Below are 24,626 nucleotides of genomic sequence, written 5' to 3' on the forward strand. Positions count from 1 at the left end.
CAAGCCCCTCACAAGCCTCCGGGCTGAGCTGCCGGGTGGGGGTACACTAGGGGTGGTATTGGGGTAACCAAACTGGGACTGAGATTCTACCAACAAATAAAGTTTCTGCAAGAACACCGCGTCCAGAGGTGCTCCTTTGGTCTGAGGGGCCCACATAATTGCCAGGGTGCCCCGGGGGACAAATGCAAAAACAGGGGGGACATGTGCTGCAGCCCCCGTATGGCTGGAGAGCAGAGCGGGGGTCCGCTTCAGGTCAGTCCTCCCGGAGGAGGTGACGTTTGAGTTGACTTAAAGGACAAGTGAGAGGACAGTCAGCCAATGGGAAACAGGGAAGGAGGGAGATCCAGGGAAGGAGGGAGATCCAGGCCCAGAGGGGCCTAGCAGGCCGAGCACAGAGTTCCACCTGTGCTCCCACAAAAACCCTGTTTGTGAAACGAGGAAACTGAGGCACAGAGGGCTAAGTGATCTGTCCGGGCTCACACAGCAATAAGTGGCAGAGCTGAGGGCCAGCTGTGGTCTGGGCTTTGACCCCCAGCACCACGAGGAGTTCACACTCCCTATCCAGGAAGACAGAGGCTGACATCGTTGTCTTGAGGGTGCTTTGAGTGTTAAACATGTATTGAGTACTGGAATTTGAGCTTGGGGCTCTGTGCTTGCCAGCCAGGTGCTCTACCACTTGAGCCTCGCCTCCAGCCCATTACTCATCTAATTTTGAGAGCCTGGAGTCTATGTCGGAAGTCCAAGGAATCCGCGAGCTCCCCTTCCCCCGTGGAAGCGTCCCCTTCCTTCTGTCATGAAGCCGGGGCCATCCCAGGAGCCGTCGGTGTGGCGCTTGCTCTCCAAAGGGAGAGCCCTGGGGGGGCCTCCTCCCGGGGGAGGGTCTTAGCCGGCGGGCAGTGTGCAGCGTGGAGAGCATGGGGGGGAACACGGGGCAGGGTGGTGTGAGGAGGGAGGGGAGGGGAGAGAAGGGGAGGGTCAGTCCGTGCTCCCATCCGGCCCTTTCCCCTGGAGCTGAAATCCTCATTCCCAGTAGTGCACACGTCGATCTATGGGTCTGTCCGTGGGTCTGACCATGGGTCTGTCTGTGGGTCTGTCCGTGGGTCTGACCATGGGTCTGTCTGTGGGTCTGTCTGTGAGTCTGACCGTGGGTCTGACCGTGGGTCTGACCATGGTTCTGATCGTGGGTCTGACCGTGGGTCTGACCGTGGGTCCACCTGTCTAGGACTGTTGTCCATCTCTGGGTCTGGGGCAGTGCACAGCCTGGCCCAGGTCCGCGTGGCTTCTTCGGATCAGTGCCTCCCCCAGGTCCCCAGCTCAGCTTGGGCCTGGGTGGTGTCTGGGCTGTGGTTTTGCAGGCAGTGCCCGGGTCGGGGCCTCCCACTGCCACCTCTGGAGGCCCTGCCCTGATCCCAGGAGGCCAGCGGACCCAGGACCCGGAGGCATGCGTGCACCCTGGCCTGGCCTGGAGCTGGACGACGACGGATGTGGTCATGACAACCAACCCAGGCAAAGCCAGGGGCCCCCGTTTCCTCAGAGTCCCTCGGGGGTGCAGAGGCCTGGGCGCAGGGAAGAGAGGACAAGACGTTCCACCCACGAGGGCCATGCAGAGGTGGCAGTGCCCAGGGCCGATTTCAGGTGTGAGCCCTGACTTCAAAGTGTCCTAGCTTCGAGCCTCATTTACGGTCCCTGCACTGTGAATACCGCCCCCAGGCAGAACACCCCCTGGGCACCCCCAGAGGTGCCCAAAACCCCTTCCCCCAGCCCCACCCCAGGCTTCCCAGCCAGCACCCACCCTTTACCTCTTCCAGCTCCTGGGCCGCACAGCACAGCCTGAGGTTGCCCGGAAGTGGCATCCAGCCTTCCCAGGGCCCAGGGAAAGGGGTTCAGTGGTGGGCAGTGCCCCCCCAAGGATGCTGCAGTGAATGGCCATGGTGGGGGGTGACAGGAGGAAGAGGAGCTGAGTAGCAGAGCTGCCATTGTGCTGAGCCCTCAGCAAACAGTACAACACAGGGAAAGGGCACCGGGACACCACACAAAGGGCTGGTGAGCTGGCCATCCAGCCTGGGGCGGGAAAGCCTCCTCCAGGTTTCACTGCCATTCAGGGCGCTTCCTTCTGCTCAGCCAGGGCTGCTTCCGGGGAGGGGACGGCGAGCAGCCTGGGTGGCAGGGGTCCAGCAATTGATGAGGGTGGCAGCCAGGCATGGTGGCTTTTTATTCCATGTGTGGGCTACATTGTCTCTATTCAATTAGGTAAACCAAAGCCCGCTGCAGGGAGGAGGCCTTCTCCCTTCAGCCCCCACTCATGACCGGGAGGCACTCGGAATCCCCCTGCTCTTGGCTGTGGGGAGGGCCCGTGTCCTTGGCAAAGAGGCCTCTGCCCAGCGACTCCCAGCCCAGTTTCCACCGAGAGCTAAAGAGCTGCCCTCCAGAGCCGCTGGGCCGAGGGCTGCGGTTACTGGCTAAGAAACCCCCTTGCTGGCTTTGAACCTGGATCCTCAGATCTCAGCCTCCAGAGCATCTCGTGCTTTAGGGCTAACTAGGGGCCAGCCAGTGGAAAGGAAAAGTCTTGGGTCAGACCTGCCCCTCCCTCCTGGAACCCAGGGTAATAATTACAGGTGATAGAGGCGAGCAACAAAGGAAGCAGATGTGAGCCTGCTGGCATGGCTGCCTTGAGAAGTCAGTGTCTGGGTTTTGTTTTGGCTTCAGCAATGAGCAATGTAAGCAGCTGTCACCATAGGGTTGGTTACCTGGCTGTGAATGGGGACATTTGGGGGGGTCACTGACCTCCAGGGGGTTGAGGCATATTGACTGCACTGTGGCATTTCTCAGATGGAGAACACGTTCTTTTGCTTTTGGCACTGACACTTCATAGCATAGAGTAGATGGATGGTCAGAGTCTGGGGACCCCATCTCCTGTCTCCCTAACACAACAGCCTAAGCCCCAATAAACGCTCATTCAGAGGGCATGGTTCGTCTCTGTGATTTCTATCACAGCAGAGCCAAAAACCCAAGACCGAGCTGGTACTGCGGGAGCTGGGGGGAGAGGTCTGGACAGTCGGGCAGAATTCTGTGCTGCACCGAGAAAGTGGATTCTACTGCTCTGTGTTTGCTGCTGTTTTCTGGGAATTTGTGCTTGAAATTTCCTATAGTTTGAATCTTGTTCTTGGATGGATGTGTGTGTGGCTGGGTGGATGTGTGCCTGGATGGGTGGATGGCCGGATGTGTGTGTGGATGGGTGGATGGATGGATGGACGGATGTGTGTGTGGATGGATGGATGGATGTGTGTGTGGCTGGGTGGATGGACTGATGTGTGTGTGGACGGATGGACAAATGGATGAACAGAGGAAAGGGTAGGTGGAGGTGGCGGCACACAGTGGCATGGATCACACACCTGTGTTGGCCCGGTGTGATGTAACGTATTTGCACAATTGTTGCGCTTTAATTCCATCAACACCCTTGGGGTGGCTGTTCTTTTCCAGTGTTTCCAGATGGGGAACAAGGTCTGAGAGTCATCGTCCCGTGAGTCATTCAGGTTTCCACCAAATCCTGCAGCCTTTCTTCCGCCTTCCGCTCAGATGCCAGCCGAATCGCCAGCCTGGTCAGTACCAGGGGTCAGTACCCCATCGGCTTGCCTTGCTCTGGAAACGGAGGCCCGGCCACACCCATGTGACCCTGTGACTCGCTGCCCACTGAAAGTCCAGAGTCCAAGCACCAGCCTGGGCCCTGCACCACCGTCTGGGGACAGGGGCTGAGGCCCCACCTCTGGGCTCCTCCTCAGCCCGGGGCCACCCCCCCCATCCCAGGTGACTCCAGCTCTGGACAGAAGTCAGCCTGTCGTCTTCTGGAACACTGGCCTCTCCTGTGAGCACTTCCTCTTCCGTGTTCTGGAGCTCACCTACGGCTGGCTGTGGGCTGCCGCCTCTTACACAACGCTGCGAGGGCCATTCGTTCCACCCGGCCCATCCCGGAACAAACTCGTCACAGTCCTAGGCCTGCAGAGGCCCAGGTGCCCGAAAGTGCAGCCAGCGGGCGGGGGAGGGGCTCGAGGAAGCCCTGGGACCCCACTGGTGGCCACCCCGCCTTCCACACCCTGGATGGGCTCTGCAGGCTCGCCTTGCCTTGTGCGAGGGAGTGAGCTGGGAGGGGTCTTGGTAAGGAGATGGCACGTGTTCTAGTGGGGAGGGGGGTGGGGGAGCCTCCAATTGAGAGGACATGGAGGGGGGGGCCCGAGGGCCACAGGCAGGAGTGTGCACACACAGGGAAAGGGTTCTGGAAAGCTCTGTGGCCAGGTCTGTTGGTTATCTGGGCATGAGATGGGGCTGCAGACCCCGGGGGGGGCGGGGGGGGTGGAAGAGGGGAGGGCCACCGCAGCATGGCCGCAGGAGTGCAGGGGACCTGAGGAATTCTTGCTGTTGCTCTGGGATGACGTCAAGAGGTCAAGCGGCCATAGGTGTGTGCCTTAGGAAGACAGCACTCGGAAGTTATTATTAGCCAGAGAAAGTCATCAGACGAGGTGGAGAAACCGAAAGGCTAGAAACTTCCCCAGGCACTCAGGTTAGAGGAGGCCCCTTGGGTGCTGGGTGCAGGGAGGGGGTCCTGGGGAGGGGAGGGCAGGGGGGAGGGAGGGAGGGGGCAGAGTGGAGGAGAGAGAAGGGCAGAGACTGCTGGGATGGCCCACTGGAAAAGGCCAGTGGTGGAAGGACTCCGGCCCTCTAGAGGCCGGAGGTGGTGGCAGGTCCCCACGCTGTCCCCTCCCTCCAGGGGGGAACCTCACCCTCAGATTTGATCCTGGACCCCTCTCACTGCACAGGCTCTGACCCCACAAAACTAATGAATACATGCTAGCCAGACACCCATGTGCGTGCGCACACACACACACACACACACACACACACACACACACACACACACACACACACACACACCCTTCCACTGGAATACGTCTGAGCTCTGAGGCATCGCGTTGCAGCGCTAAAGGAATGACTGCCAGGAAGAGAGCGCTGACTGCATCTGCAGGGAGGCATTCTGCACTCACTGGTGGCTCAGGAGCAGCCCCCCCATTCCTTGTCCCCAGCCCATCTCAGCTCCCCCTTCCCCTGCCTTCTGGGGTGCAGGCCATGGCTCAGAACCTCCCCATGAAGCTTCCACGCTGGCGCCGGAGGCTCTGGCGGAAAGTGAGTCTAATAAAAGAGACACAAAACGAGGGAAGGCAGGGGAGAGAAAAACATGAAAAGGGAGAGAGGGCCAGGCCAGGCAAGGAAGAGGTGCTGGGGTGAGAGGAGGAGAGGGAGAAAGGAGTGAGGTGCTATAGCAGAATGGGGGGAAGGGAGGGAGAGCGGCCAGCCACCAGGGCCTAGAGATGGCGGCAGGAAGATCAAGGTTGGTAGAGAGGGCACTAGGTTACAAGGCCAAGGGCCGTGAGGGCTCAACCAGGGCTGTGCCACCACCCGTGACACCTGAGTCACCCACACGACAGCTGCTTCCCCAATCAGCTCCTTCCCAGTTCGTGTTGTTTGTTTTTTTTAAAGAAACATTCATTGTTTTCAGAAAATAATACAAAGGTAATCCAAACAACATGAATGGGGCCGGGTTCTGACCGGGTTCTGACTCAGTGGGTAGAGAGCTTGCTCAGCGTGCGAGGCTCTGACTTCCATCCCAGCATTTCCGGAACCCCCAGGAGCCCACGGCTGGAAGCTAGAGTGGGCGCAGTGAGTGGGGACCCTTCCCAACAAAACAAGCCAGGTGTGCTGGCCCCCATCTGTAATCCCACCTACATCGAAACCGGGGCAGAAAGACTTGTGACCCCATCTTATAAACAGACAAAGCAAAAAGGAGCTGGGGTACTGGCTCAAATGAAAAGTCCTGAGTTCAAACCCCAGTATCAGCGGGGAGCTGGTATTTCAACCCAGTAATCCTCGCTATTCAGAAAACTAAGATCTCAGGAACTCAGTTTGAAGCCAGCCTGGACAATAATGCCCATAAGACCCTTGTCTCCAAATAACTACCCGAAAGCTGGAAGCTAAGAGGCAGCACCCAGGTTCTGAATTCAAGATCTGGTTCGGGTACTAAAACCAACCACAAAAAAGCAATACCAAAAGTAAACACATACGTACATCATATATACACTAACATAATGATGTAGATGAAGCATGTTTTACATATGTCCATATATGTGAGCTATATGTTTGAATATAGGTATATGTGTATGTATACTATACATAGAATATAGATTATATTATGAAGAGCATATGAATGATATTTTACTATGGGTGCATGCACAGGGACCCTGAGCCTCACCCTGCCACCCAGCTGGTCACGGTGAGGCTGCAGCGCTGAGGTGAAGTGGGAGGACGTAGCCCAGGTCCCCGGGCAGGCAGGAAGCCACCCATGTCTGAGGGGACCCGAGGTGAGGGATAGACCTCTGGGACATACTTGTTTTGTCCCTTCATGGCAGGGAGGAGTTTAGAGTCAGCCTGAGTCACTGGGTGGATCAGCTCTGGGCATGGCAGGCACAGGCCCCGCTCAGGGAGAGGCTCCAGTGCCTGGGACCTGGGCTTCTCCATCCCAGCCAACACTGACCTGAGGAGCCTGAGCCCTCGGCCTGCAGTGGGGGCACCAACCTCTTCCTCTAGGGCTTCCCGAGGTGGGTGGGCCTGGCCCCCAAGGCTGGGGCTCCGGGCTGCAGCGCCTCCCACCTCCGTGCCCCCTGGGGACAGTGGACAAGACCCCTGGGGACAGAGGGAAGCCTGAAGTCCTGGCCTGCAGCCCGGTCCCCATGCAGCTCCCACACACAGGGAACACGGGGCCCGGGGAATAAATAATTTATTGAGACTAGGAGAATAAATATGGGGGCAGGATTACAACGCACTGTAAAAACCAGAAACATATTTACACCAAGGGGACAGCTGCGGGGCGTGGCCCGGGAGGGGCGTGGCCTTCGATGTGGGCGTGGTCTGTGGGGGCGTGACCACCGGGGCGTGGCCTCGCCCGGTGGGCGTGGCCTCCAGCACTGCAGAACCAGAGCGCCCCCCGGAGGCGCAAGGCGTCTTTACAAGGGAGGAAGCGGCAGGTGGGCCGGGGTCTCCCGAGTCCCTCCCGGCCCCCCTGGGGACGGGGTCGTCCCTCCGTCCCGCGAATACCCGTGGAGCTGCACCCCTTTCACGATCCTCTGCACCCAGGAGCGGTGAGCCAGGACGCTGGTGTAGACGCCGGGCCGGTTTCGCTCTGCGCAGCCCTCACCCCAGCTGATGATGCCCCCGAGCAGCCAGGACCCCTCGATCTGGCACATGAGGGGGCCTCCGGAGTCGCCCTGCAGCCAGGGAGGAGAAGGGCCCGGAGGGGCTGTGAGCGGAGCTGAGGCCTGGGCGCTGGGAGGGGGACCGGAGGGGGGTGGGGGTGAAGACGGAGCGCTGGCGGAGGGGGAGCAGTGGGGTGCGGGGACCCAGGGACAGGCTTTCCTTGGTCGTTGTAACAAGCAGCATGTGGCCCTTCCCGTGCCCCGGGGGCAGGGGTGGGGCCTTGGTGCCCAGGTTCAGAAGGAAGGCATGACGCCTGAAGCCAGGCCTGGGCTGGCCAAGCCCAGGAGCTGACCACCACAGCATCTCACCAAGCCCAGGATGGAGCCGCCCCTGGGGAAGGGGACCCCAACCCCATGCCAGCTCCAAGCCAAGCTGGCAGCCAGACAAGCCTGATCCCAGCCACTTAGGAGGCTGATGTCTGAAGACTGAGGTTCAAAGCCAGGCTGGGCAGGAAAGTATGAGACCCACAGTGCCGATTAACCAGCAAAAAGCCCGAAGTGGTGCTGTGGTCCAAGAGCTAGCCTTGAGGAAAAATAAAATGTTAGGGGCCAGGAGCATGGCCTAGTGGTAGAGGGCCTGGCTAGCACGCATGAAGCCTGGGTTCCATTCCTCAGTACCGCATACACCGAAGAAGCCAAGTGGTGGAGTGCTAGCCTTGAGGAAAGTCCAAGGACAGTGCCCAGGCCCCGAGTTCAAGCCAAAGATTGGCACAAGAGAAAAAACAATTAAGACAAAAGAGTTGGCGCCCCTGTGCTCTAAGTTGCTTGATGCACAACTGATAGGTGAAGAAGGAATCGGCTGTCAGGCACAGGTGGCTGCGGGGAGGTGGCCAGCCGGGGGTGCTGGAGAGCCCGGCCTCCGAGCCGGGGTGCACACTCACCAGGCAGGCATCCCGCCGGCCTTCCAGGTAGCCTGCACACAGCATGTCCTTGGTGATGGCTTCCTGCCCGGCTCCCCGCCAGTACAGCCGGCTGCAGGTCTCCGAGTCAATGATGGGGACGCTCAGCTTCTGCAGGGTCTGAGGGTAGGGCAGGGGCACTGGGGAGGGAGGGGGCAGTCAGGCCCGGCCGGCTTGCCAGCTCTCTCCATCTTGAGCGTCCAGCTACGACACTCAAGAATAAGTTCCCTGGCCTAGGGGTGGAGGCGTGCACTTGTAAATCGGGCATTTGGGAGGTGGGGGCAGGAGGATTGCAAGTTCAAAGCTAGCTTGGGCTGCACTGGGACTCTTGTTACTAATGAACTGATTTTATAAGTAGAATCAGGCCTCCAAGAGGCTACACTGTCAGCCGATCGTATCCTGGCGCCACTTTATCCAGCGAAGGATGGCAGTGTGTTCAATGAATGTCCCAGGAAGCGGCACTGCACTCAGGACACCCACTGATTTGTCTGCAGGCTCCCGAGGAGGCGGCGCCCCAGACCCGCCCAGGAGGCGGTTCTGGACCGGGCGTCCCCGCCGGGCGGCCTGCCTCCCGCGCCCTCCAGTCCTGGACACCTCCGCCGTGGGCTGTGCCTGTCTTCCTGCCTCGGGCCCAGCCTCGCCTGGCTCTGCCTCTCGCCCCTCTTCTGTCCTTTACCTGATCCAGTGTGTGTTTCTAGGCGATTTCCAAACTCCAAACTGGGGCCTGCAACTGTGGCTCGCGGCCACCAGGGGGTGCGCGTCCTCCCCCCGCCCCCCGCCATCCGTCCTCCCCCCGCCCCCGTGCTCCCCCGTCCCCCCGTCCCCCGTCCTCCCCTCACCTCCGTCCCGGACGCTCCCCCAGCCTGCGATCCAGCAGCGGGTGTGCGGCGGGAGGCGCACGGACGCGTCGGGGAGGCAGATGGGCAGGATGCGCTCGGAGAAGCGGGCGGGAGGGTCCAGGCGCACCAGGGCGATGTCGGCGCCCGCGGCCTCGGTCCCCGAGTACCCGGGGTGGAGCAGCACCCGGGCCACGCCCGTCCGCTGGGCGCGGGGCCCCGGCCTCCCCAGCTCCCAGGCGCCCAGCAGCACCGAGAACAGCGAGGGCGGCGGGCGGCTGGAAGGGAGGGGGCGGTGAGACGCTGCGCCCGCCCGTGGAGGGGAGACCACGCCCACCAGGCCCCGCCCACCACGCCCAGGCCCCGCCCACCACGCCCAGGCCCCGCCCACCACGCCCAGGCCCCGCCCCAGCCCGGACCGCCCCTCCCGGACCGCCCAGGCCCCGCCCCCTCCCGGCCCCGCCCCTCCCCGCCGAGGCCCCCCCTCTTCCCCCCCCCCCCGTACCCCTTGAAGCAGTGGGCGGCGGTGACGGCCCAGCGCCGGGTGAGCAGCGAGCCCGCGCAGTGGTGGGTGCCGTTCTTGAGGATGCTGACCACCCAGGGCCACTCGGCGTCCCGGCTGTCCTGGCCGCCCACCACCCTGTCCAGCTGCTGCGGCCGTCCGCACCTGGGGGGCGCTGGCGGGCGTCTCCGTTAGGTCCCCTGGGCTCCGACCCCCGCCCCCGCCCCGGCCTCTGACCCCCGACCCCGCCCCGGCCTCTGACCCCCGACCCCCCTCCCCGCCTCTGACCCCTGCCCACACGCTGCCCCTCGCCCTGTCTGTGTCCCCCTCTCCCTGTCTGTGTCCCCCTCTCCCTGTCTGTGTCCCCCTCTCCCTGGCCGTGTCCCCCTCTCCCTGGCCGTGTCCCCCTCTCCCTGGCCCTGTCCCCCTCTCCCTGTCTGTGTCCCCCTCTCCCTGGCCGTGTCCCCCTCTCCCTGGCCCTGTCCCCCTCTCCCTGGCTGTGTCCCCTTTCCCTGTCTGTGTCCCCCTCTCCCTGTCTGTGTCCCCCTCTCCCTGGCCCTGTCTCCCTCTCCCTGGCCCTGTCCCCCTCTCCCTGGCCGTGTCCCCCTCTCCCTGGCCGTGTCCCCCTCTCCCTGGCCCTGTCCCCCTCTCCCTGGCTGTGTCCCCTTTCCCTGTCTGTGTCCCCCTCTCCCTGTCTGTGTCCCCCTCTCCCTGGCCCTGTCTCCCTCTCCCTGGCCCTGTCCCCCTCTCCCTGGCTGTGTCCCCTTTCCCTGTCTGCGTCCCCCTCTCCCTGGCCGTGTCCCCCTCTCCCTGGCCATATCCCCCACCCCCTTGGCTCTCCTGCCGCTGTCTTTCGGCCCCCTGGTCCTCCTTCCCTACTTCCTCTCCTTCCCTCCTGGCCAGGCCCAGACAGAACCCCTGCCCCTGCCGGGCTGGGGGCCGAGACACTCACCAGACACGGCGGCCGCACTGAGGGTGGCTGAGGACGAGAGAGGCAGAGTCAGGCGGGTGGTCTGCGGGGCTCTGGCCGGGGTCAGGGGCACCCCATTCCTTCAGGCAGTCTTGCTCCTGGGTCCCCCCAGGCCGCCCCTCTCCCCCCCAAAAAAACCCAGACCTGGAGTCTGGAGTCGGGGTGGGCAGAGGACCGGGCCTGCCCCACAGCGGTAGCCAGCCCTCCCTCAGGCCTGTTCCACCTGTCAACGCCACCCCTGGAGGCCAGGGCAGCGGTCAGGCAGGAGCCATTGCAGGGCCATGCCTCCCTGACCTCATGACACATCCCGGGATCCCCAGAGGTCAGCCCGTTTCCGACAGGGATGTCCTGGGAAATGGGGAACCCCAGGGCAGATGTCAAAGCCACAGCCGAGCTTCCCGCCCAGGACCCTTCGCCTGCCCAGAGCCTAGGTGCTGCCCACACAGGACCTGGGCCGGTGCCAGGCGTGACGGCGACAGGGACGAGGGACGAGAGGGTGATGGTGTCGATGACAGCCAGGCCCAGAGTCCCCGCTGCATGCAGCCACGTGGCTGTCGAGGAAGGCCCCTACATGCACGCACACACATGCACACGCACGCACACGCGCACACACAGGCGAGCCCCGATGGAGGGGCTCGGTGGAAGAGGGCGGAGGGCCAGGCGTGGTCTGGACTCACCTGTGGGCAGCAGCAGCAGCAGCAGGGTGGTGAGGGGCCCCCGACAGCCCCTACTCAGGTCTGGAGGGGTTCCGGAAGCCTCCATGGCCCCTAAGGGTGGAGGTGCAGCCTGGCAGGGCCTCCAGGGAGCCGAGGGCTGTGCAGCTGGGGCTGGGCTGGCAGGATGGAGGCTGGAGGAGCTGGGGCGCCCGCAGGTCCCCAGGTTTTATGCTGCAGGGGGAATGTGGTAGGACCGGTCCCCCTGGTGGCTCAGGCTGGGTCACCCAGGCCGCTGCACGGGAGGAAGCAGCTGCTGCTGGGCAGGGGAGGGGGGGCACCCAGGGGGGGGCAGGGGGGCGGGGAGGGGGGGCTCAGGCCCTAACTCCAGATGTCTATGGGGGAGCAGGAACCAGGCTGGCCACTGAACTGTGGCCTCGCCACCAGTCGTCCAGAGGACAGGGGGAGCCCCCCGTGCTCACGGGACAGGCGACCCCCCATGCTGACAGGGCAGGGGACTGGTAGGGGGTCCAGGGCTCTGTAACGGCTCCGGCCTTCAGGGCCCTGGGGGCTGTGATTCAGCCCCAGGACCTGTGGTGCTGGGGCCCCGGTTTCCCGTTACCCCACTTCCCAAGACACGGTGACTCAGACCCAGTGCCAGCAGAGCCTGGTGGCCTCTTCCGACCCAGCCGCCCCTGGGGCCCTCTTCCTGCTGTCCCCGGCAGGACTGGCCTGTCACTAGGCAGGGTCAAGCTGTGGCCATGGGGCCAGCCCAAGCCGATTGCCCTGAGCCCATCTGGGATCCTCACGGGGCCCAGATAGCCGTGGACGGGGAGGGCAGCCCCAGCTGCCTTGGGTGGCCGCTGGAGCTGGCAGGGTGTCACCGAAACAGGGGTGGGGGTCCCCTGCCCAGGACTGCCTGGCACCCAGGCCTGCGGGAAGCCTGGCCCGACACTGCTGCCAGCCACTGGGACAAACTGCAGGCAGGCTGGGACACATGGGGGGCTGGGCTAGGGGACCCCAGTAGTGCAGTATTCTGTATCCAGGGCCCTGGGGGCGCCCCAAACACCCACACAAGTGCCCAGCTTTTGTGTCATCCCCCATCCCAGCGGAAGCCCTGCCCACTCCACAAACAGCCATGGGCACCTGCCTGCGGGGTGAGGGAGACTGAGGCCTGGGCTGGGGCCGTGTGCTCGCTGGGCCCCAGGGGTGGGGGCGGGCGGGGCGACGTGCTGTGCATCCCGAGGGGAGGGTCAGTGGAAGGGCGCCCACTGCCTGCTGAATGAATGAATGAATGAATGAGCGTAGGAACACGGGGTGGCAGGTGGGGGTTGCAGCTTTGGCCTCCTGTCTCTTCCTTCCCACTCTCCCCAGCTTCCCCTCTGTTCCAGTGCTTTCTGCCCTTCTTAAATCCTAACTGGGGTCTTGGGGACACACAGGGCAGGCTTGCACCCCGAGTCACCCCGGCAGAGGGACCCAGTTGATGCCAGCCAATGTTCTGAGCTGAGCAGCTGCCAGTCTCCCTGTCACCCGTCAGCCTAGCTACGCAGGAGGCTGAGCTCTGAGGTTCACAGCGCAAAGCCAGCCGGGGCAGGAAATGTCTGTGAGACTCAGAGCTCCAATTAATCACTAAACTTCCGGGAGTGGAGCTGCGTGACTCAGGTGGTAGAGCACCAGTGCTGAGCACAAAAGCTTAAGGACAGCACCCAGGTCTTAAGTTCAAGCCCCAGTGCTGGGAAAAATTACGAAGACTTCCTGGTCCAGACGTGGGGGAGGGCCCCGGGCGCCAGCTCCCCCACTCCTCCATTCCCGGGGTGTAGGCAGTGCTGAGAGCGAGGCGGAAACCCTGGCGTGACTCAACATCCACTCAGCAACAACTGTTTACCAAGTGACTGCGCTGTGCCAGACCCACGCCAGACATCCTGCTGGCACCGCTTCCCCTGTGCCACCTCTGCCACCCACTCGCCATCCCTGCCAGGGGCCAGGGCTGCAGGCAGGGCAGACGGGGTGTCCATTCCAGGCCACACAGCTGCTGGGATCCGTGCCGGGGAGGGTGAGGCAGGATCTTGAGTTTGAGGCCAACCTGAGCTCCAGAGCAAGACCCTGTCTCAGAATAACTATGGCTTAGCTCTCCACAGACCTGTGTGAAATTAGCCACGCTTCTCACACCATCTCTCCGAGTCAGAGACCCTGCCTCACCAACAAAATCCAGTGGGTTCGGTGGCTCATGCCGACAGTCTCAGGAGGCTGAGATCTGAGGACCGCAGTTCAAAGCCAGCCCGGATAGGAAAGGCCACGAGATTCTTCTATTAACCACCAAAAGGCCACCGTGGCGCTGTGGCTCAGCACCACAAACAGAAGTGGGGACTGACCGGTCCGCGACCCCCCACAGGGGGTCAGGCAGGCAGGGGCCTCAGGTCAGAGGTCACTGTGGGTCCCCCGCTCAGGGCCTGGGATGCGTGGCTGAACCAGAGGCTGAGGTTTGGGGTTCAGCCCTGCTGGGAGTACAGGCTGTGCCTCCAGCCAGGATCTGCAGTCGTGGGGACCCCTCTCCAGGCCCCTGAGTGACCTCCTGCCCCAGGAGAGGAAGCGGGAGAGCAGAGAGCCGCCTGGTCCACCCCGGGTGAGGAGCGGCCGGCCGCCCCCTCTTCCCAGGAGGTGAGTGGCCCTGCTAATTGCTGCTAATGAGTCTCAGCCCTGGAGCCAGGGGGTGGGCAGAGGTTCAGGGGCGTGGGAGCGCCAGCTGTACGGGTGAGCTCGGGGTGAGGGCGGGGGGTCCCCGCTTCCCTGCATCTCCACGGAGCCTGCGTCCCGCAAAGCCCAGCCCTGCCGCCCAGCCTCCTGTCACACGCGTGCACACGCACCCACACACACCACGTGCAGACCTCTGGCCTGGGAGTCACTGTGACTCACCCCTCTTCCTCCACCCACACCCAGCCAGCTCACACTCCCGGCACGGAGGGCCTAGAACGTTCCAGAAGATCCAGAACTTCCCTCTGTGTGCACACACGCTGCTGGCGATTCTGACACCGCCACGGACCCCTGCTGTCCCTCCCCCTCGGCCTCGCTGGCTCACGCCTGTGACCCGGCTTCTCAGGGGGATGAGATCTGAGGATCAGAGTTCAAAGCCAGCCCACCACGCCCTCGAGCACATCTCACAGTTCCTGTGGCTCTGTAGACGTGTGTAGGAGCAGAGCGGGAGGTCCAGCCAGGCGCCTCCATGGATGGGCTGAAGAGCTAATCTCATTGCAGCCACTCCGGAGAACGGCTTCTGAGCTCTCCACTCCCCTTTGGAGCAGCCTGCACCCCTCTCCCGCCTCATCTGAGGATGAATGGAAGTCACTGACGCTCATTTGATACTGATTCACAGGCACGCTTTCTTTTACTGTTCTGAAAATGACACTTTTCCAGTGTACTTTTTTTTTTCTTTTGCCAGTCCTGGGCTTGAGCTCAGGGCCTGAGCACTGTGCTTGGACTTTCTCAAGGCTAGAGCTCTACCACTTGAGCCTCAGCACCACTTCTGGCTTTTTTTTCTATGTATGTGGTACTGAGGAATCGAACCCGGGTCTTCTAGGCAAGCACTTTAACCACTAGGCCAAACTCCCGGCCCCTCCAGTGTACTTTTATATCCTCGGCACCTGCCATGCCGTGCTTTTACAAGTTTGTCCTATCATTTCACAAATTAACTGAGCTCCAAACTATACATTTTGCTTAATGAGACAAACTATGGATTACTTATTTATTTATTTGTTTATTTATTTTTGTCAGTTGTGGGGCTTGAACTCAGGGCCTGGGCATTGTCCCTGAGCTTTTCAGCACAAGGATAGCACTCTACCACTCGAGGCACAGCTCCACTTCCAGTTTTCAGGTGGTTTACTGGAGATAAGAGTCTCATGGACTTTAGTGCCTGAGCTGGCTTTGAACCTGGATCCTCAGATCTCAGCCTTCTGAGGAGCTAGGATTACAGGCATGAGCCACCAGCCTTGGGGGAAATCACCTTTTTACACACTGCTACAATATGCTGCAATTACAATGTAAGGCATTCTGGCATCCCACTCAGTAAGCCATTTATAACACAATTATTAGCATGTAATGGTTGTAACTTACTCAAGCCGTTGACCCTGCACTAAGACATTCACTTCTTTCACTGCCGTGTATAATGTGTCAATAAAATAACCCTGCTAAGAATCTTTGCAAGGGCCTAATTACTTCCTCAGGTGAGATTCTGCATAGGAAGGTGAAAGCCATGCATGTGTGGCTACAGCTGTGGACGGCGGACATGACTAAACCATGCACTGGAAAGCAGGCTTTCTTCTCTCTTCTTGTGGCCCGGGCTTTGGGTTCGGGGTGTTGCATTTTCTCAGCCCGTGCTGAGTCCTGTCCCCTCCCTGTTTTGAGGAGGTTTTGTTATTTTTCAGATATTGTCTCATTTTATTTTATTTTATTTTGTCTAGGTCAGCCTCGTCAAGGTAACGCTGCTTCTATCTCTCATACAGCGGAGCCTGCAGGCTTGAACGACCATGCTCAGCTTGCTTGCTGAAATGCGGTCTTAGTAACTTTGTCACTTATGTCCTAGAACCATGGTCCTTAATAAAAGTTGAGATTACCGGCATGAGAAACCCTCCCCCCCCCCCTTTTTTTTTTACAGTCTTGGGGCTTGAACTCAGGGCTTGGGCCAACTCATAATCTAATGAGTCGAAATCAATTGTTTAATTAAACTAACCATCATGCTCATCTCACTCTAGGCCTTTATTGGTTCACTCATACGCTAACCCTAAGGCTAGAATGATAATGAATCCCAGAGATAGTATAATTATTTGTCCTTGGGCTTTCTCAAGGCCAGCACTCCACCACTTGAGCCACAGCACCACCTCTGGCTTTGTCTGTGTGTGGTATCAAGGACTTGAACCCAGGGCTTCATGCGTGCTAGGCGAGCACTTGACTACTAGGTCACACTCCCAGCCCAGGAAGTCATTCTTCAGTTGCTAAGTGGTTTGGCCTGGCAGGGCTTCATGTCTGCCTCCGGAACTGAGTCCACCGTGGCTGCCCCCCTTCCATGCCCCCCTTCCTCCCCGAGCCCCGCCCTCCTCACTGGGCCTGCAAGGCCATGAGCTGGGGACCCGAGGAGTTTATCCTGGCCAAGACTCAGCCTCGATGGGCTGTGTTGGAGACCTTGCTGAACCTGGAGCCTTCCTTGGCTGAAACGCTCCCCACAGGCGTCCGCTTCCTCTCGGGGGAGCCAGGTCAGGATCCTGGGGTGCAAACAGCTGAGAACCCGCAGCAGCTCAGGGCACACAGGGTGAAGCAAAAGAACACGACTGTGTGGTGAGGACTTACGAACCTGCCCAGAAGCCGAAATTCTCCACAGCCACCGTCAAACACAGCTCCCCTGCCTGCCTCCTCACCAGCCCTCGACCAACCCAGAGGTGACCAAGCCGTCTTGCACGGTGGCAGCTGTTCTCCCAGACGACCAGGGCCTCCTAGGTCCCTGGCTGCCAATCACTGTGTCTGTCGCCGCCTGGTGGCAGAGCCAGGCACTGCGGCTGGGGGAGAATGGCTGCTCTGCAAAGCCCCTGCCAGCCTGACCAAGAGCCACCAAAACCGCGCTGGGAGGGTGGCTCAGCGGTCGAGGGCTCGCCTGGCACGCATGAAGCCCTGGATCCCACTCCTCAGGACCACAGACACAGAAAAAGCCAGACGTGGAGCTGTGGCTCAAATGCTAGAGCGCTAGCCTGGAGCAAAAGAAGCTCAGGGACAGTGCCCAGACCTCGAGTTCAAACCCCAGGACTGGTACACACACATACACACACATACACACACACATACACACACACGCACGCACACACGCACACACACACGCATGCACACACACATACACACACACATGCACGCACGCATACATGCACACACGCACGCACACACACACACGCACGCACGTACACACACACGCATGCACGCACACACGCATACACACCACACACACACGCCCGCACACACACACAGGCACATACGCGCACACACACACCACACACACGCACACACCACACACTCACACACGCATGCACACACACAGGCACACATGCACATACACATGCGCACACACGCGCACACACGCATGCACACACACACTATTGCTAGCCAGGTACTGGTGGCTCATACCTCGAATCCTAGCAACTCAAGAGACTGAGATCTGAGGTTGGTGGTATGAAGCCAGCGTGGCTAGAAAAGTCCCTGAAATTCTTATTTCCAATAAATCCCTCAGATAAGGCCCAGGGTGGCGCGCTGTGGCTGAAGTGGTAGAGGGCTAGCCTTGAGCACAAAGCGGCTCGGGGGCAGCCAGCTCCATAGCACCCAGGCCTGAGTTCAAGCCCTGGGTCCAGCAAAAATACCAAATAAAAACTATATATACACTCATTATTATACTATTGTAGAGCATATTAATGTATCTTACATATCATCATGCATTCTATCTTACGTAGCGTATGTATTTTTCTAGGTGTCTGTGTGCTCATCTTAGGGTTAGGCTGGTGAGGCAGGGTGTGCTGGATGCCCCCCCCCCGCGGAGCACGGAGGTGTTTATAAACTGGATAGGGAGGATATATTTACTGCTGCCCCACAGACCGGTGTAACCAGGCTGGCCTCGAACTTGAAATCTCCCCGTCTCGGCCTCCCAAGTGCTAGAATTACATGTGTGTGCAACAGCACCTGTCTAGCTGCTTTGTAAACACAACCTGGCCGCCAATATCTTTTGTCAAAACATCTTTTTTTGTTGTTTCTTCTGAATTTAAGATTAACCAGAGCCAATGCTAGACGCTCACGCCTGTAATCCAGCTACTCAGGAGGCTGAGAGCTGAGGCTGCAATTGAAAGCCCGCACAGGCAGGAAAGTCCTAAGACTCTTACCTACAATCAACCTCCAGAAAACCAGACGTGGAGCTGTCGCGCCAAGTGGTAGAGTGATAGCCTTGAGCAGAAAGTCTCAGGTTCTGAGTTTCAGCCCCACAAGTAACAGCAGCCACATGGCATGCTATGGCCAGGTGCCAGTGGCTCACACATGCCATCCTAGCTACTCAGGCGGCTAAGATTTAAGGATTACAGCTCAATTAATCAGGAAAAAGTTGGAAGCGGAGCTATGGCTCAACTGGTAGAGTGCCAGCAGTGTGCAAAAAAGCTAAAGGACTGTACCAAGGCATTGAGTACCAGCGTGTTTACACGCAAGCAGGTACACATACACACAACACACAATAAATGAAGTCTGGTACCTCATGCACATAATCCTAGCGTGCAGGAGGGTGGAAAGTTCAAAGCCAGCCTGGGCTATATGATGAGATTCTCTCTCAAAAATAAGAAATAGGCCAGGAGTTCAGGTCAGTGGTAGAGTGCTTGTTAGCATGCATGAAGACCCGGGTTCGATTCCTTGGTACCACACACATAGAAAAAAGCCGGAAGTGGTGCTGTGGCTCAAGTGGTAGAGCTCTAGCCTAGAGAAAGCCAAGTGCTCAGGCCATGAGTTCAAGCCCAGGACTGGCAAAAAAATTAAAAAAACAAACCCAGTATGAGACACAGAAGTCCCACATCCCCTGGCCTTGACCGACGGCATTCCTGTCCGCTGTGCTAAGCCCGCACTGGTCAGTTCCGTCTGTGTGCTGTGGCCCTGATTTGCATTTAATTACCAAGGCTGCAAGTTCATTTCCCAGCAGGTGCATTAGCCAAATTAGTTTCCTTTACGGCAGTTTGTCTGTGTGCAGCAGCATTCCTCTTTAGGATTCAGTTGGTGTTTTTGTTGTTGCTTGGGGATTTTTTTTGGGGGGGGGGAGGGTTTCTGTTACTAGGCCTTGAACTCAGGACCCTGTTGCTTTCCCTTAGTTTCTCTGTTCAAGGTGGGGCTTTTGGGTGGTTAGGTGGAGGTAAGACTCCCAAGAGCCAGCTTTAAGTCTTGATCCTCAGATCTCAGATTCTCAGGTACCTGGGGTTCAGGCGTGAGCCACAATGCCTGCTTTGCATGCATTTTTTTTTTTTTTTTTTTTTTGCCAGTCCTGGGCCTTGAGCTCAGGGCCTGAGCACTGTCCTTGGACTTTCTCAAGGTTAGAGCTCTACCACTTGAGCCTCAGCACCACTTCCAGCTTTTTCTGTGTATGTGGTACCCAGGAATCGAACCCGGGTCTTTGTGCATGCTAGGCAAGCTGATCTGTCTCAGGGGCCACGTGTCAGGGCACGTGGACCAGTGCGGGGCTGGCCTGGCCGGTCAATCACAGGGCTGAGATACCGGCCCGGCTGGGGGGGGGAGCTGGGGTTGGGCCTGGGGCTGGGGAGTGGAGGGGCTGGAGCCTGGAGTGGGGGCTGGGGCTGGGGGGTCTGGGGGGCCGGGGGCTCAGGGCCCTGTCCTCCCCCATCTTCCTATCCACTCTGGGCCCACAGCGCCTCACACAGCCAGTGCCCAGCAAGCACTGAATGGGCGAAGGCCTGACCGTGGGCAGGAAGGTCCCCCTCACCCCAGGGGGCGCAGCTCATGGTGAGGGACGGGGACCCTGAGCCCCTGCAGACCTGGGCCAGGGGTCTGGTGGGTGCAGGGGGTTCAGGGCTGGGTCACAGGGCACAGGAGGTCCTGGTACCTCCTTCCTCCTGGAGGGAGCTGGGCAGGCCTGGCTGACAGGTTGGGTGGCATAGCAAGGCGGACAGTCACCTCCAGCATAAAACCCCACTTCATGGAGCCTGCACCTGCCAGCAGCTCCTGCTCCCGCCACTGCTGCTGCACCCCACGCCGGGCCTGGAACTCGAGGAGCTCCCTGCCTCTGAGTGCAGCCCGCTGGCTCGCCGCCCTCCGCTCCAGGCCTGGAGACATGAGGCGGACACGGACCCCTGCGCTGCTGCTGCTGCTGTGGCTGATGTTGGGTGAGTCCTGGGCCGGGCTCCCCCACCTCCGGGGTCCCCCCTGCCCTTCCTGGGCCTGCCTGGAGTAGCAGTACCCAAGGGCCAGAGCCCCTGTACTGTTCAGATTGTTCTAGAAGTTTCACCTAGGCAGCTGCGGTGGGCCGGGTCCCCTCCCTGACTCCCCTCTACACAGTGCTCCCGCCCAGCCCATTCCCGTAAGGACAGGACTTCCATAGGTGATCTGCTTAGAGCCTGCTCAGCTCTAAGTCCTGCTGGGCTGGGGAGAGCCCCTGCCCCGCTCCTTGACCCTGAGAGCAGCACAGTCAGCGGGGAAGGGAGTGAGGGGTGCAGGTGGCCCAGAGAAGATGGACGGTGCTGCAATCCGGCCGGGGTCAGCAGGTTCCAGCCCGGGCCCATCTGCCTGGCGCCTCCCTCTGCAGGGCGGGGAAACTCTTCCACATTCCTAGGCCTGCTGGGCCAGCCTGTTGGCCAAGCTTCCCTGTCCTCAGGTCACCTCCCAGGCCCTGAGCCCCAGCCTGCAGCTCAGTCAGGACTCCAGGCTTCCTCACTCTCCCTGGAGGCACCAGGGGGTCCCTTGAGAGAACCCCCGCTCCCCCTCCAGCCTCCAGCTGCTCAGAAGGGTGGCAGCCGGTCCCCAGCCACTGAGGGCACCGTGGGACCAAGCTGTGAGCAGAGGCAGGACCTCTGGGTGCCACAGCCACCCTAGCTGGAGGAACAGCACCCCGCCAGGCAGGCAGGCCCCTGCTCTTCCTCCCTGGTTCTCCCAACTTCCTGGGTGGGGAGCAGCCATGCGGCATTGGCTCTGTTGGGGATGGGTGGGCCGGGGCGCTGTCCCGGGGCTGTCCCTGAATAGTCCCTGGTCTCTGCCTTCAGGCTAGCTGGGATTACAGGCGTGCACACGACACCCAGCCCCTCATGGCCTCCTTTTCTCATTTCCAGGGACGCAGGAGGCGAAGTCCCCCGGAGGTAGGTGGACGTTGCTGGGATGCAGGCCAGGGCTGCACGTGTGTGCACACCGGAGAAGACTGGAAAGCGCGCCCGGGGCGCCAGGGAAGCAGAGGCAGGAAGCGTGGGGCCTAGAACAGAGTGGAAGGGCTTCCTCACGGGGCAGGGCGGCGCCCGGGGAGGGAGGGCCTGCCCGAAAGGGGGCCGCCGGACCCAGGGCTGGGGCTGGGGTGGGCGCCTTGCGCACCCCAGTGAGGCTTCCACGCCCCCCCCAGCCTGCGGACGCCCCAGGAGGCTCAGCCGGATGGTGGGCGGGGAGGACGCCTTGGAGCGCGAGTGGCCTTGGCAAGTGAGCATCCAGCGCAACGGGAGCCACTTGTGCGGGGGCAGCCTGCTCACCCCGCGGTGGGTCCTCACGGCGGCCCACTGCTTCTCCAAGTGAGTGAGTCCCGGCCCCGCCCCGCCCACTGCACAGCCCCGCCCACTGCACAGCCCCGCCCCATCCACTGCTTCTCCAAGTGACGCCCGGCCCCGCCCCGCCCCGCCCACTGCACAGCCCCGCCCACTGCATGGCCCCGCCCACTGCTTCTCCAAGTGAGTCCCGGCCCCGCCCCGCCCACTGCACAGCCCCGCCCACTGCACAGCCCCGCCCACTGCTTCTCCAAGTGAGTCCCGGCCCCGCCCGCCCACTGCACAGCCCCGCCCACTGCACAGCCCCGCCCACTGCTTCTCCAAGTGAGTCCCGGCCCCGCCCCGCCCACTGCACAGCCCCGCCCACTGCACAGCCCCGCCCACTGCTTCTCCAAGTGAGTCCCGGCCCCGCCCCGCCCACTGCACAGCCCCGCCCACTGCTTCTCCAAGTGACGCCCGACCCCGCCCCGTCCACTGCACAGCCCCGCCCCATCCACTGCTTCTCCAAATGAGTCCCGGCCCCGCCCCGCCCACTGCACAGCCCCGCCCACTGCTTCTCCAAGTGAGTCCCGGCCCCGCCCCGCCCACTGCACAGCCCCGCCCCATCCACTGCTTCTCCAAATGAGTCCCGACCCCGCCCCGCCCACTGCACAGCCCCGCCCACTGCTTCTCCAAGTGACGCCCGGCCCCGCCCCGTCCACTGCACAGCCCCGCCCCATCCACTGCTTCTCCAAATGAGTCCCGGCCCCGCCCCGCCCACTGCACAGCCCCGCCCACTGCTTCTCCAAGTGACACCCGGCCCCGCCCCGCCCACTGCACAGCCCCGCCCCATCCACTGCTTCTCCAAATGAGTCCCGGCCCCGCCCCATCCACTGCTTCTCCAAATGAGTCCCGGCCCCGCCCCGCCCACTGCACAGCCCCGCCCACTGCACAGCCCCGCCCACTGCTTCTCCAAGTGACACCCGGCCCCGCCCGCCCACTGCACAGCCCCGCCCCATCCCACCCCCTTCTCCAAGTCCCCACCCCGCCACCCGCGCCCAGCCCCTCCCCGCCCCACCCACTCCCGCCCCGCGGGCCTTGCCCCTCCTCACATGCCCCACCCGCCGCCCAGCCCCTCCCCGCCCCACCCACTCCCGCCCCGCCGGCCCTGCCTCTCCTCACCTGCCCCACCCACCGCCCAGCCCCGCCTCCCCGCCCCTGGCCCCGCCCCCTCTTCAGCACCGCGGACAGCGCCCGCCCACCCTGCGGGCCGGCCCTGACTCCGCCCCCCGCCCCGCGGGCCCGCCCCCCCCTCAGACCCGGAGTGCCCCCTCCACACGGCTCTGCTCTCCCCGCCAGCACCTCGGAAACGTCCCCGTACAGCGTCCTGCTCGGGGCCCGCCAGCTGCTGCAGCCGGGGCCCCAGGCCGTGCGCGCGCGCGTGCGGCGCGTGGAGAGCCACCCCCGGTACCAGGGCATGGCCTCCAGCGCCGACGTGGCCCTGGTGGAGCTGCAGGAGCCCGTGACCTTCAGCAGCTACATCCTCCCGGTGTGCGTGCCGGACCCGTCCCTCCGCTTCGCGCCTGGCATGAACTGCTGCGTCACGGGCTGGGGCAGCCCCGGCGAGCAAGGTAAGGCCCGGCGGGGAGGTCGGGCCGCGGGACCCACCCAGCGCCCCGAGGCTACGCAGGAGAAATGAGTTCCAGGCTGAGGAAAGCAGGGTGGTCGCCCTCCCAGAGGAGGGGCCTGCCTGGAGAACCAGGGCCCAGCCTGGAGGCTCTTCAGAGCAGCAGGGGTGGGGGGACCCGCAGAGCTGAGGTTGGCCGAGGTGGCTCTGCAGGGACGCAGGGCTGAGCCACCCCCCCCCCCCGCCCTCCCCAGACCGCCTGCCCAACCCACGGATCCTGCAGAAGCTCTCCGTGCCCATCATCGACACGCCCAAGTGCAACCTGCTCTACAGCACAGGGGCGGAGTCGGACTTGCAGCCCAAAGCCATCAAGGAGGACATGCTGTGTGCTGGCTTCGCTGAGGGCAAGAAGGACGCCTGCAAGGTAGGGGGTGGGGGAGCTAGCCCTGCCCCAGGCCTCGGGACCCTTCCCAGGAGGCAGTTTGGGGAACGCAGTCCCAATACCCCCAAGGCTCACAGGTGGGTGGCCCTGGGCACCCTGAGTGGAAGAGGGCCGGTGGCAAGCTGGCCCTGATAGGCTTTGCTGCCCCATAGGGTGACTCAGGAGGCCCGCTGGTGTGCCTGGTGGACGGGTCATGGGTGCAGGCTGGGGTGACCAGCTGGGGCGAGGGCTGTGCCCGCCGCAACCGCCCGGGCGTCTACATCCGGCTGACCTCCCACTACAACTGGATCCATCGGGTCATCCCCGAGCTGCATTTCCAGGGCGGGGCAGGGCGCCCGTAGCATGAGACTCAGGGCCAGCGGCGCCTGGGGGACGGGGCGCCCTGCCTGGTGGCACACACGCTCCTGCTTCTCCTGGCCGCCATGCTCTCCATCCTCTGAGCCTGGCTCAGGAGGGGTCAGTGGAGCCCGTTCCCCTGTACATGTGTAAATAGTTCATTCTCCTCCAAACACCCTGTGATTTTTTATTTATACTCATCTCCAATAAAAAGTGCTGGCTGCCCAAGGAGGATTGTTGGAGGGGCAGGAGTGCCATCTATTCCAGGGCTGAGGGGTTCCTGTGACTGTTGCATGGTGAGAGCCAAGGCTGCTAGGGGGCTGGCATTGCATGGCGGTAGATGCAGGGAGAAAGCCCACTGCAGGATTGCCAGCAGCCATGCCGAGGGCGAGTCTCCTGCCGGGGCCTGCTTCCAGCCAAGTCAGCCATGAGGAGTGCTGGCCCCTCGCCCCCTTCAACATGCAAGAAGTGGCCTCCCATCCCCAGGCAACCTGTCAGCTTGGAGTCTGGAACAATCTGTGGCAAGGGAGGGGGCTAGGGTTTGGGCAGACACGCATATGCTGCACTGGTGCCCACATGTGCCAGCTGGGGCCCAGGTGTCCCCACAGGAGGCTCTGTCTAGAGAATCTCATCAGCTGTGCCCTCGCAGAGGGCTCCACTATCTTCAGGCTGGGTCCTCCCAGATCAGGGTGGGTGCCTGGCCCGGGAGGTGCTATGCATCCCGTCCCAAGGAGGGGAAGGCGCCTGAGGAAGGGGCAGGGGCTGGAGGGCCGCGGTGTGTCCAGACGTGCCCCAGGACTGTGCCCCGCTTCTTCCCGGGCGATGGCAAAGATGCTC

The 24,626-nt window shown here is 61.7% G+C and overlaps 2 protein-coding genes across 2 annotated transcripts; one reads left to right on the plus strand and one right to left on the minus strand.

The window, feature by feature from the left end:
• Positions 1-6,807: 6,807 nt before the first annotated feature.
• On the minus strand, positions 6,808-11,267 carry LOC150042299 (brain-specific serine protease 4-like). The gene is made up of 8 exons (XM_090324688.1): positions 11,183-11,267; positions 10,950-11,038; positions 10,729-10,853; positions 10,488-10,558; positions 9,539-9,710; positions 9,037-9,311; positions 8,180-8,337; positions 6,808-7,310 (listed from the first exon to the last, which is right to left on the minus strand). Exons 1-8 carry the CDS (start codon positions 11,265-11,267, stop codon positions 7,050-7,052), a joined length of 1,236 nt encoding a protein of 411 aa, XP_090180814.1. The 3' UTR covers positions 6,808-7,049.
• Positions 11,268-19,997: 8,730 nt separating this feature from the next.
• LOC150042300 (serine protease 27-like) lies at positions 19,998-24,047 on the plus strand. Its single transcript, XM_090324731.1, is given in 6 exon segments — positions 19,998-20,049; positions 20,989-21,015; positions 21,270-21,432; positions 22,744-23,015; positions 23,266-23,435; positions 23,606-24,047. Coding segments are annotated over 6 exon segments (972 nt in total). The 3' UTR covers positions 23,894-24,047.
• Positions 24,048-24,626: the final 579 nt, after the last annotated feature.

Source organism: Megascapheus bottae, chromosome 36 (genome assembly GCF_031878675.1).
Source record: "Megascapheus bottae isolate mThoBot1 chromosome 36, mThoBot2.hap1, whole genome shotgun sequence".
Taxonomy (NCBI): domain Eukaryota; kingdom Metazoa; phylum Chordata; class Mammalia; order Rodentia; family Geomyidae; genus Megascapheus; species Megascapheus bottae.